Raw genomic sequence first — 13,535 nt, 5'->3', positions numbered from 1 at the left:
CCCCCACTTGGAGGCATATTTTTCAGGGCCAAAAAATCGTCTTATACGCTGGCAAATACGGTAACTGCACCGAACAAATTGAAACTTGTCACACACTGTTACTGAGGTTCAACGTGCTGCTTCCCATCTTGAAGAGCCCTGCCTTTCTGTTGGATGGCACGCAGCAGCAGCATTCACTGTATTTTATGATCACCATGGGAAAGGCTCCATGTCACACGTCGCTTCTGGTATGGCAATTTTTGTCAAATAAAAACATTACAGTGTAAGGGTTGGCCAAGTGGCTCAGTTGGTTAAGAGCTCGCTCAAGAGTTTGAGCAACGGTGGTTCGATTTCTGGCCCGAGCTGAGCAGCCGCTGAGCTGCCAACAGGTGGCAGAATGGCTCAGCTAAAAAAACAAACAAACAAACAAACAAACAAAACATTACAGTGTGTCCTCATCCTCCTTATTCACTGGATCTGGCACTGTGTGACTTTTGGCTCTTCCCCAAAGTCACAATGATTCAGGACATCAAAGCCAAGACAGCGCAACTAAAGACACTCACGAAAGAGGACTTCCAGAACTGCTTCAGAAAGTGGCAAGAACAGTGGGATAAGTGTGTTCAAAGCGAGGGGGAGTATTCTGAAGGGAACTGATGGCAATGTGTCTTTTACTGTAATAATTTTTTTTATTTAAACATTCACCGTATTGTTTGATCACACCTTGTATATAAGAAAACCAGGTAACATAAATGACCAGCCAATGACTAAGGAACTCTGCTTTGTAGTACTATTTATTTTCTTAATAAAAATAAGGGGATATTTTGCAAATGGGATAGTTTTTCCCTTATTATAAGCCATAATATAACTACAAACAACAACAACATAAAACCACATAGAAATCCAAGGACTGCAAAGTGCACAAAGATCAGCACTACAGAATCCTTGGGTCTCCTCAGACACTGTGTTGAGTAGCTGACTCCTTCATCCTTTATTCTGTTCTATGTTCTTGGTTGATGATAAAAGGCCACATTTGTGATTTAACACTGTCTTTTAATCCCACTTCTGCCATGCTCATTCTCTCTTAGTAAAGGGGCCCGATGACTGCCAAGGGGTTTTGCAGGCCAGAATGACTTATGCAGACTGTCATTTACCCCTTTAGACCTCTAATTGCTGTTGCAGACATACACATAACCCTTGTTTATAAACTGATTGTTTATATTTGTAGAATCTTTTGTTTTTCCTCCTAAAAAGTGACACTTAAATTGGGACTTCATTGTGTCCCAAATAAAATTTTTCTTTCAGAAGAACAGATATAAAATCTGCATTATATAGGCAGAAAGAGAATTTGTGCTTTCTTTCCATCTCCCAAACAACGGGCAGTTATTGTTGGACACAACCAAATATAAAAATAATGTACAAATGTTAGAAGCAGCAAAACAGACTATGGTCCATGTCCAGGTACCATGCTTGGTATAGTGGGAAACATGGAAGAATAAGATAAAGTCCCCCCTCTAGAGTCGCCACATTCTATCCGCTCTTCCTCCAAAATACATCTACAATCCAGTCACTCTTCCCCACCTTCATCTCACACCTCATTACCTTGGGTGAATGCCCTATGATCTTTCAGCTGACCTACAGCAATAGCCTTCTAACTGATTTGCTCATCCCTAAACCTGCCAAGGGCATTCCCACCTCAAGGCCTTACACTTCATTTTCCCTCTGCCTAGAATGATCTTCCCATTTATTCACAGAGCGCAATACCTTCAGGTTTCTGTTCAGATGTCATCATATCAAAGAGCCTGACCCTGACACTCTACATAAAATAACCCCATCTCTCCTATTTACCGGCCTTCTTTGTTCCTCTTCATAGCATTTATCACTGACATGCCACATACTCGTATTTATTATTAGTTTCCCCTAAAACTTCTTAAGAGCAGAGATTTTACTCTCCGGTTCACTGCTGTATCCTCTGTGCCTAGAATGGTGCATGGCACACATCCACACATCTGTTAGATGATATTTAACTGGTAATTGTTCAAGTTAAATAATGATACAGAGCAACAGTAATTTAGTATTTCAAGACTGTTCACAGCTAATTGCCAATTGAATAGCATTGGCCAGTAATACCCCAAAGGAATACATACCAGCATCACTTGGAGAGGTTTTCCAAAATATACATGCCCAAACCTCACCACCACACCCACCAAACCTTTCCAGGTGGAGTTCTGAGCTCCACCTATTAAACAGCTTCGTTGGTGATTCCATTTATTATTATTATTGTTGTTGTTGTAAAATACATATAACATAAAATTTGACATGTTAAACATTTCCAGGTGATTGATTCTATTTTGCACCCCTATTTATAATAAGTAGTTCAGCAGAGGGAGTAGAGCTAAAAAAAAAGAGGATTAATAAAAAAGGTACCATTTTATCTTAGAAAGAGGACAGGCTTTGGAGTTGAACACAAGTCTACCCCTCATTAGCTGTGGGCCAGAGCAAGGTACTTGACTCTTAGTTTCCACTCCCACAAAATGAAGATAATCTCCATACCCTCTTTCTCTCCCCACATCCACTTCAAACTGCTCCAAAGTTATGTAAAGCTAAAAATAAAATAAAGTACATATATGACATATATGTATTTTTGTGCACATAAAAGGCATTAAGTTAGAACTTACTGGAATTATTTTTATTAAAACAGAAAAATAAATACATAATGGAAGAAAAACAAAAAGTATGTGAAATCCTGCCATAAGTGGCTATAAAAATTTTTCTTCCTCAGGCCAGCCGAGTGGCTCAGTTGGTTAAGAGCTCATTCAAGAGTATGCGCTCTGGGCCGGCCGAGTGGCGCGATGGTTAAGAACTGGCTTGGGATGCCAGAGGGCCCCGGTTCGGATCCCACATATGAGGGCCAGTGACACTGCCCTCCGCAGCTAACATGCTGAACAACAGCTCAACCTGGAGCTGGGCTGCCATGAATCGCCGGCAACCGTGTAGGCTGCAGCCCCTGTGGCAGTGGGTTGCCATGGGCTACCGTATGTAGCCAGCAGCCAGCGTGAGCAGCCGTCCAGAAGCCGGCGACTGATCTGCCTCACCCGGGAGGAGCGCAATGATGGTGCCAACTTGGGCCAGTGAAACAACGTCCTCCACAACTAGACTGAAGAACAAAACGACAGCGACTTGTCTGTTCCCCTTCCCCCAATTCCCTAGCACTGTTCCGATCCCCCCAATTCCCCAATAAAAATCTTTAAAAAAAAAGAGTATGTGATCTGAGCAACAGGGTCTCCGGTTTGATTCCCAGCCCGAGCTGAGCTGCCAACAGGTGGCAGGATGGCTCAGCTAAAAAAGAAATTATCTTCCTCTACTGATAGATAGGACAGGTGAGAAAAGACTTGTTAGGAGCTCCACAGATATGATCATATTAAAACAGTGCGTCTCAAATTAGAGAATGCTTCAGAATCACCTAGAGAGCATGTTAAACACAGATTGCTGGGCCCACTCCCCGAGTTTCTGATTCAGTAATTCTGGGGTGGGGCCTGACAAGTTTCCAGGTGATGCTGAGGCTGCTGGTTATTAGTTAAAGGGTACAAAGTTCTGGTTATACAAGATGAATAAGTCCTAGAGACCTACTGTACAGCACAGTGCCTATAGTTAACAATACTGTGTTGTATATTTAAAATTTTCTAAAATGGTGTACTTAATGTTAAGTGTTCTTATCACAAAAATAATTAGAGCATGGGAGGAAGCTTTTGGAGGTGAGAGTAGGTTTATGGCATAGATGTGGTGAAGGTTTCAAGAGCGTATACATATCTCTAAACTCATCAAGTTGTATACATTAAATATGTACAGCTTTTTGTATGGCAACCATACCTCAATAAAGCAGATTTAAAAAAAAAAAAATGAATGAAAAGTATGCAAATTCTAACAAAACCCGAGTAGATTAATTCCTTCAGTACAATTTTTTAAATATAAAAGTAATAGTTTACTTTTTAAAAAACTATAACCAATAATATGCTTGTGATTTTTAGAACATTTTAAAATTAGGTAAGGGTCAACTATTACAATTTAAATAATACAAGAATAATTTCATGCCACTTGTATCCCAGTGACAAATAAATTCAATCCTGAAAATATATTTAAAGAAATTCTTAGAATACTCATCATTTTAAAAGTTAAAATCTAGCTAAAAACAAAATGTGGTAGTTTTAAAACAGCAAGCGTGACCCATAACTTCTCACGGATATATTACATAAACGATTACTTACAGGTATGGAGGCATTCCGTTACTGTAGTTGGCTTGATCAGATACCCTTTACAGATATAGCAGGTGATGTAAGGATTGAAATCTTTCACCAAGTGTTTCCTTTGGGTAGCCATTCGTAGTTAGCTAGGAGTGGCTTTAGTAGGAGTTCAGGCAAAGAAGGGTTTTATAGTGGATGAAAGTCTGAGCCCAGGAGCTGGAGAGTTCCCAACTGGATATCCCGAGGCATGAGAACTATCATCCAGATCTATCATGAGATCGCCGGTCATTACTCCTTTTGGTGGTTCCGCTTTCCCATATCTGTTTCCACAATAATTTAAAAGAGGAGAAAAAGGTATCAAATTCTTCATACTATATTAGTATCATTATATTAGCAGCAAGTGTTACATGTTTCAAACTGGATGAACAAGTGAATAGAACATTTCCCTCACTGTAACATTAATTTGAAACCTGCTACAATTTCAGAACAATGACAAACTCATCCAATCCTGGAGCCTCAACTATCACCTCTGCACAAATGACATCCAAAGCTATTAACTCCAGTTTTGATATCTTTACTTCTTCAGTACTACATTTTAACTATCTGCTTGACTGCTGTTATTAGTTCCTGTGAATACAAGGTTAAAGGATTCAAAATTGAGGTCATTATCGTGCCTATCAAAATGCTCCCTATTTCCATTTTGTACCCTGCATCCAGTCAGTAGTCAAATCAAGTTGATGTCCTATTCCATTTCATCCCCAGTCAGCCTACTAGTGTATTACCTCTCCACCTTCCATCCATCTTATATTCTGCTACCAGGTTAGGAAAGAAAGTCCAAGACAGAATGACAAAGAACATCAGTGTCTCATCTCAATGATTAAGTTTCTTAGCTTGTCATCTACCCATAAGACTCTCCACAGGATGACCTTAGCATAACCTTCAACACTGAGGAAAACTGAAAGGATCACTCTCTGTCTCTCCCACAGTCCACTCTGCAGGCTCTATGCCCAGTATTCAACAAGCCCTACCTGTCCTCTGTCTAGATCCTACCTATCCTTCAAAACCGGTCTCTAGTGCTATCCTCGGAGTAATCTCTCCATGGTTTTTAACCCTTACTTCTCTCCTGTTACATTTTTCTTTTACATATTTGGATTTATAGTTACACAGTCTTTATAACTCCTCTATTAGACCGCAAAAATCTCTGATACAAACCCATCCCATTTAGTAAAGGTATAACCTGGGCAATGTTACTTATCCTCTTTCTGTTTTTGTTGTTGTTTTTTTTTTTTTTTGTTAACTAAAATGAAAAGAGTGCCAGCCTCCTAAAGTGGAGAGGATTAAATGAGACAATATACAATACATAGAGCTACGTAGCACACAATAAAAACTGTAACTTTTTTTCCAGAAACGTTTAGCATAGTTGGCTTGTACATAAGGTTCCTTTAAAAAAAAGTTTTAAAGGTTTCATGTAACAAATGTGTCCTCTTAGAAAACACAACACGAAAAAGGTGTTATTTCCTAAGTTAATTCTAAAAAACAGAAACTTTTCTATCTTAGCTATTCACTCATTGGTAAGTATAAATGAAGGACTCGGAAAGGTAAAAGGCATCATCCCATTCACACATCACCATGGAGAATGTACACTGACTAGCTTCTGCGTGTTATCCTCCTATCCGCTCGGGAAATCGTGTGGATGGTATAACAGAAAGAGAGCATGATTAACAGACTGGGGGTCTGGGCTCTGGTCCTCAGCCCTGTTTGACCTTCAGCAAGGCATTTAAGATCCGTGCCCGGGTCTCGGCTTCCTCCCCTTAGACACTGGGATTCACGGCCCAGCCTTTCCCACAGGTTTGCCAGGAAGCCTCAAGTAAGAGAAAGTCCTCCAAAAGAAGCCACGCACGGTCCCCGACCTGGGCTGGGTATTAAGATCGTCAGCCATCGAGCCCTGTCACCAAGACAGAAAGGAAGCAAGTGTGTGCAGCGCCTGGGCAGGGGCGGCAGGGAACTTTTCCACGTCCTCCGGCGGCGGGACCCTGCGATACGGCCCCGGGCGGGCCGGCCCTGGGCGGTCCAAGCACCAGTCCGCCCCGCCCGCCCCGCAGGTGCCCGCGCCCGGCGGACGCGCCGTTCAGGCCGGGGCGGACGCTCCGCCTCTCCCGCGGCCGGACGCCCGCAGCCCGCCGCCCAATCCGCCCCCGAAAGGAGGCCGCGCCTCCGACGCCCCCAAACACCGGCCGGCCACCCCCCCTTCTCCCGCCTCCCCGCCTCCGAAGGACTCTCCCGGTTCCAGACGGGGCCGACCTCGGCAGGTGCCTGGAGATGCCGCTCCGGTTCCCGGCGCAAAGTTGGGCGGGGAGCGCGGGGCTGGCTGGGGTCCCGGCCCCTCGGCCGCTCTCGAGCCCGCGCGGTACCTACCCCGCGGCCGCCGCTGCTCCTCGCCCGCCAGCGCGCCGGCCTCGCAAGGAAGGAAAGTGAAAGAGAAACAGCGCCCGCCGCGGCCTGGCCGGTCCCGGCGCCCCGTCCGCCCTCCCCCTGCAGGCGGGAGCGCGCCGGCTCCGCGGGGCCACTCGGCTAGGGCCCGATAGGGCGCGGCGGGCCTCGGGGCCCAGCGCCGGTGCCGCCTCCAAGGGCAACTCCACCCCCTTTCAACCGCCGGCGCCGCTGGCCGGCCACGCCCCCGGCGCCACGCCCGCAGGCCACGCCCGCCAGCCCGCGCTCCTCGCAGGTGCCGCGGCCGCCCCTCCCGCCCCGCGGCCGCCGCTCCAGCGCGACACGTAGCTTTAGCCAAATTTTATCTCGGTGCTTCTCTCCACCACCAACCCCTCCCGGTTGTTTTCGTGGTAACAATGTCTGGTATATTTTCCCTAGCAGACTTAACAACAACGGTCAGTGTTGAGAATGAGTCACCCTAAGAAATTGTCTACTGGGCTGCGTCTTCCCCAAGCCAATCCCACCTGTGTTGGGGGGGGGGATGAGGGGGGACACAAAGACATCCCTTGATTTGCACCTTATTTAAACATCACTAACAAACTTATTACTGTGGGGTGGGTCCAGAGAACATGAGTGTTGACAACTGTAAGCAAGCAGGAGTGCAGTGAGGGTGGGGGGTTTTAGTGGAAAGGTATTTATGACTTTGCAAGAGTCAAAACAAAAAACCCAATGGACTTTGAGATTTACAAAAGACCAGGCATTGCAAAAAGTGCATTCAAAGCATGCATTAAAGGATTCCTCAGTCATTCAATCCTATTCTGCATCCACAAATTTACAAATTTCTACTACAGCCACTTTTTTGCTAAACATAAATTAGACCTTGTTCTTTGCTTCTTAGAAGACTGCAATCCAGTAATCCTAGGGTAGCAGGCAAATCAGTGTGGTCTTCACTGGTAAAGCAAAAGTTAAAACTAACATCCCAAAGGGAATCAGGAAACGCGGCTTTCAATCTTGTGTAGTATTAGAAAGAGAAAAAGGCATTGCAATTACATCATCTTTGCTTTTATAAAAGTGAGAGCAGTGATGGCTAGGGATTTGACAGTAGTGGGGGGTGGGAATTAACGCAAGGTACTTGCTTTATCTCCAGTTGACAGGAGTCCCCTCACCTTCCTTGTTACCAGAGTGATAGATTGTGAAGAAGGCTCTAGTGGCAAACCAATGAACCCAATGACCACTAGCCCTGCAGCCTTACTGGTGTTCAAAGACCCATCTCCAATTTAAAATACACCAAGAAGTAGACCAGGACAGCTTTTTAAAATATCCAATTTATAATTAAACTTTCATAGAGCGGACATAACATTTAAAATTACCATTTTTTAATATCATAGCAGGAGCAATACATTTTCTGAAACAGCTTTCCATGACCACATTTTTAAGGCAAAGGTACACAGGCCAATTTCCAAGTTGGGTCAACTTCAATAAGTCACAGCAATCACAATGAGCACAAAAAACAGGTCAGGTCAAATGACTTTATAACTGAAGGATTTCTGCAGATCTTTCATCTCAGAGACTAAACAGATGAATACGTGAAAAGTTACCCTATTTCTAGTGTATTTAAAATATGGAATGGAAGGTACTACCATAAATACTACATATACAAATATACTACAAATACAGTATGACTTGGTATTTTCCTATTTTGCATGTGAACTTATTTTAAATATATTCTTGAAGAATAACACTTAAGTTCAGGGGGCTTAAATGTGATTGGTGATTGACATTATAAGTGGGGTTAATTAGCATTCCCTGAGGAAATAAATGAGTTTGAGGATGGATATTAGAAGGACTTATATTAGTGATGGAGAGAGGGGGGTCATGAATATGCTATAGCGCAGTACCTGAAGAGAGAGGTAGAGGTGGGTTGCCATGATCAAAAGTGCAAATGGTGGACTTGGAGTTGGGGGATAGAATTACAACCTTTGTAAAAAAATCGGTGCTTTGTGTCTCTAGAGGAAGCATGGTTTGTAAAAAATGTTCAGTAGTTTCTCCTTCCCCATTTCAGCAACTCTACCCAACCACCCTATCTTTCTCATTCCAAAATAAATAAATACATAAATAAAAAATGCACAAACACAAAAAAGAAAAACAAACAAATAAAAAACTCAAAACATCTGTCTGGCTCAAAATAATAATAAAAGGCAAGAGAGGATGTTACAAAGGGGGAAGTTTCCTGACCTATGTTTAGATTCTAAGCATTCAAACATAAGACTTTCATTCAGCTGCTGTGTTGCCTCTCCTCCCTCAGGACTGCTTCCCAGTAACTCACCCATTAGTCCCTTGGTTCTGACTGTGGGGCCTGGAACAAACCATAGAAGCCTCAATGTGAGGGGGTGGCTCTGATAACAAATCTCAAGTACCAGTGAGACCCTCAAGTAAACAAAGGCCTGGAAGCAACTGGATATACAGGACCAGGAAAAAAAAAAAGACAGATAAAAGAATCATAGCTGGGAGCCCCCTTATCACTGATCTACTTCAGCTTTCTCATTTTACAGATGCAGAAACCAAGATCCTGAGAAGTGGCAAATTCATACAGACAAAGCTGATTATGGTAAAGCCAAGACAAAAACAAAGGTGCCAGTTCCATATTATTTATACCTCTCTCAAGAGAACTTTGCAAGTCTAAGAATTTAAGGGAGGTCTGGTACAAAACAATGAAGTTAAAGAAAATAAAGCAACAAAGGGAGAGAAGAATGGAGGAAGAGAAGGAGGAAGTAAGTATCTAGGTGGTATTTAGTAGCGAAGTGGCCACTGGTGATTTCCTATCAAAGAAGCATAAGCCCAAAGTGGTAACTTATTTCACTTGATTATTGATCGAGATTCGTCCAGGGAACCACAAATGGCTCTTGATAACCCTCAAAACTATTTGGAGCTATCTATGTACCTACGAAATGTTTTCATTAATTTACATTTTATGTGAAGATTTTTATTTCAGTGAAGGCTGGGCAATGGATAGGTAATATCTATACTGAAAAGTTCACATTCCTTCCTTGTTTAATAAATATGTCATCAGTGAACTGTTGTTTAATGGCATAACATTTTTAAAATAAGGTGGTATCTTTACATTTCCCTGAAAAATTAAATAAGATGACTTTCTGATTATTGTGGATTATTTTACATATCTAAGTATGCTACTTCATCTTTTAACATGGAATATCTCTAACATGAAACTGCCCTCTGTAATCTAAAAGTCTTCTTACAGAGATTTTAGAACATATTAAAAGGTAAAATGTCCAACAGATGTTATTTATTTTATGGCTATGGATATTACAGTTCAAAATCTATGACTGCCTAAAATCAATGATGGAGGAATGGGAGGGAAACAGAAAACTGAAGGACTTCCAATCACCCTTGACCATGCCTCTTTTTCTCTTAATGCACCCCTCCTCTGCAATCAATAATTCCCAAGGACTCTCTCTACTAAATGTCTCTTGAATCCTTCCACTTAACCTGCCCAGGTTCAGATTACTATCATCTCTACCCTCCATTACTTCAATGAACTCTTAAGCAGAGTCTCCCTACAGCTCTTCTCTGCCAAACCACTCTCCACAGCACAGCCAGAGGACTCTAACTACAAATTTCATCATGCTGCTCCCTAGCTTAAAAAAAAACCAAAACGCTTGTTCTTAGGATAAAGCCAAACACTTAAGCCTGTCTCAGATCCCTGTCCCTTCTACAGCCTCTCCCTTGAACTCCATGCTGCAGCCCTAATGAACCTTTATACCCTCTGGTGAGAGAGATGGGTCTTCTTTTCAAATGAGCACCCTGTCCCGAATCCCTCACCTCTCCTCACTCTTGCTAAATCTGGTCAACTCTTATTTATCATTTATGTATCAAATGATCTCAAAGGCCACCTTCCCGGACACCTCAAAGCTGCATAAGTTTCCTCAATATACATACACCACATACATAACAACTCATACTAATTCTCTCAAGGCCCCCATCACATTGTGTTGGGTTCTCTGGTTTACTTGTCGGAGCCTCTTACTAGTGTGTAAGCCCTGTGGATCGATCCATCGCTTGGCTGTGCATTCCTAGCAAAGTGGATGGCAAACGGTAAGCATTTAAATAAATATTGACTGAAAAGCTGAATAACTGCACATAGTCTAAGACATAGTCTGTGGATTCTTTCTTCGGTTTCTTCTTGGAGGGATCTTTACAAAGGATGTGTTAAGGCATAATCCCTGCCCTCTAGGACTACTAATTAAAATCACACCAGGGAGTAGAGACTTATCCACAAGAAACAATTATGGAGCAATACACCAAATTTATTAATAAAGTGTTAAATGGAACATGATCAAATGATAAAAACTCCAGTTGGAAAGATAGAGTGTCATGGGTGGTCAAGAAATAAGTCCTACATTTAAGACTCTGCCAGTTACAAAGACAGCAAGGCAAAATCAAAGGCTATGAGGATGAAAAATAAACGAGAAAGCTAGAAAAAAAAATTAAGTCAATATACTAAAAGTGAGTCCAGATAAATAGCCTTCAGCATAGGGACAAGATTACTCTGTGAAAGACTGCAAGCAGCTAAATATTTTAAAGTGCTTTAAATACATTATGCTAAAGAAGCAGACTGACAATTTTTCCTTTTCCTTTGAGAAGCAGAAAAACTAGCTGCATTTTCTTTACTGTGATGTCAACAGTTGGCTGGAGCAAGTTCCATTTTTACTTGCTCAGAACAGAAACTGTAACGAAAAAACTAGGTACAGGCTATAAGGAAAAGCTAGACTGACTCCAATCATCAGGGCTCTGATATTTTAAAACATCATTACAGAACCACAGCTGTTATTCTGGGAGGTCAGACTAAATCTCCGAGGATCATAAATGAACAAATAACTTAAATGCAGAAACTAAGAATATTCCATTAAATCTGAATGTAGATGATTTCTAAATTAGGAGTGATTGTAGAAAAGTTAAGGGAAAAAAAGCCCTACCAAAATAAAGATATGAAATTCAATTGGGGCAAATGCATGACAGAAACTTAGTAACATAAACATTCAAATATCAGGGGAGATTAGGCACACGAATTGAAAAAGTCCAGGTTTTACAGGTAGCTATGGTGTGGAAGGACACTAGACGCAAAGAACATGGTTTTTAGTTAGATCAAGTCACTTAACTTCCTTTGGCTTCATTTTCTTTCTATGAAAATTGAGGTTAATATTATTATCTTAACCACTGGTCTACAGGGAGGATTTTCTATATTATATGTTGTTACAATGAGCATATAGAAGATTAAATGAGATAAGAGACAATTGTTTTTTAAATTGTAAATTGTAAAGAAACTGTAAAACTTATATAAGGCACAAGTAGTCATTTGTGGACCACCAGCTAGTAATACTACCTAGTAATCTTGTACCACGCAGTAGAGGTCCTGATTCTAAGGTATATCCAAACAATGTCTGCAGAATGAACGATATACGCCAGACATGGCAGTGGATGTAGGACACAGAAGAAAACAAGGCATGCAATGGTCAGAAAGTACTCCTCCTTCTGCATTCAATATTCATCACACCTGATTTTTAAAATCAAGATGGGGAAACCTAAACATTTCACTAAGAAATTCAAAATTAAACAAAGGAAATTAGTTCTTCCCCATCCCCCCCAAATGTTTACTAATTTGGGTTAGTTCAACATTGCAGAAGTGGTGCGTTAAATCTTTATTCACTCCCTTCAAATGAAGGGGTAGCAGAAATGTTTTCCATTACAATGCAAATCCTCCAGGCAGGGTCATAATTTAGCCCTGTGAGCGATCTCTTGAGCTATCGGCCAGGATTAGTAGACTTCTTAGTCCACAAGATACAAGAAAGCACAAGGAAGGACAGAAGGCTTTAGTCATGAGCTAACACTGGACCAGAGTATTAACTGCGACATTTTGCTGGCTGGGAGGCTGGGGAGGCAGCAGGAGGAAAGAAAGCATATCTGAAAGAGGATGGCAAACCACCCAAGACGACCTTCTGTCCTGTGCTTCACAATTCTGTGTTGGATCCGAAACAACAACAAAAAAACCATTCTTGAAAACAAAAGGCATATTAATGTATTCATATTGTCTTCAACTATTCAAAAACTGTATGACTAAGATACTGGTTGATTTTTGTATACGTTTGCAGAAAATCTAAGAGAAAAATGGCCTAAATTAAAGCAGGGGACATTAGCTACTATGTAAGATAGAGACATTCTTAACTCTTAACTTTCAAGGGGATGAGCTGTACAACAGTCTCAGAAGCTGTGATAACTTGTCCTTGATAGTTCAAGAAGAAAGAAACAATATTTGTCTTCAACAGCTTCTTCAATTACGTCCGTTGAAAGAGGTTATCCTAGTTGACTAGAAAAGCTCCCACCAGTTAGCAAACTTTCGTAACTTCTTAATGAGAAGCTGAAAAACGCACCAGTATCAAAGCCTCTTAGGTTAGATGATGATGAGAATACAAGATGGCTTCATAGAAAAGTGGTGAACAGAGCAGAAGCGCCATGAGGGCAAGGCTTTTATCATTACTGCTGTATCTCTTGAAACAAGTCTAAAACATAACAGGCTGTTACTAAATATTTGTTGAAAGCAAATAAATGAAATCTGACTGTGCAGTCAAGACTGCTCACTTTCAATTTCTGGCACAATCTCTTGACTGGCTGTGTCATAGGGCAAAGAACTTTCTAAAGTGTCTCAGTTTTCTCATCACTTAAGTGGATACAATAAAAGTACATATCTCCTAGGAGTACTTAAGGGGATTATATGAGATAATACAAATAATACACTTAGTACATAGTAAGCAAGCAAATGCTTGCTGAATTAATTTTAAGAATTTCATATCTACACCTTTCCTGCTATTTGGA

At 41.6% G+C, this 13,535-nt stretch overlaps 1 protein-coding gene across 15 annotated transcripts in view; it reads right to left on the bottom strand.

The window, feature by feature from the left end:
• PCGF5 (polycomb group ring finger 5) overlaps window positions 1-13,535 on the bottom strand; it is a 111,845-nt gene that overhangs the window by 56,102 nt on the left and 42,208 nt on the right. For 12 of the 15 annotated variants that reach the window (XM_019639075.1, XM_019639077.1, XM_019639064.1 and 9 more), the window contains one exon: window positions 4,242-4,537. In XM_019639075.1, the coding sequence (XP_019494620.1) occupies window positions 4,242-4,353 (112 nt within the window). In that variant the 5' untranslated portion in view covers window positions 4,354-4,537. The other 3 variants (XM_019639071.1, XM_019639074.1, XM_019639076.1) reach the window with 3 other exon arrangements.

The sequence above is a fragment of the Hipposideros armiger genome, unplaced genomic scaffold, assembly GCF_001890085.2.
Source record: "Hipposideros armiger isolate ML-2016 unplaced genomic scaffold, ASM189008v1 scaffold_42, whole genome shotgun sequence".
NCBI classification, from domain to species: Eukaryota; Metazoa; Chordata; class Mammalia; order Chiroptera; family Hipposideridae; genus Hipposideros; species Hipposideros armiger.
Note: the sequence above shows the minus strand (reverse complement) of the source record. Positions and strands in the feature narration are given on the sequence as shown.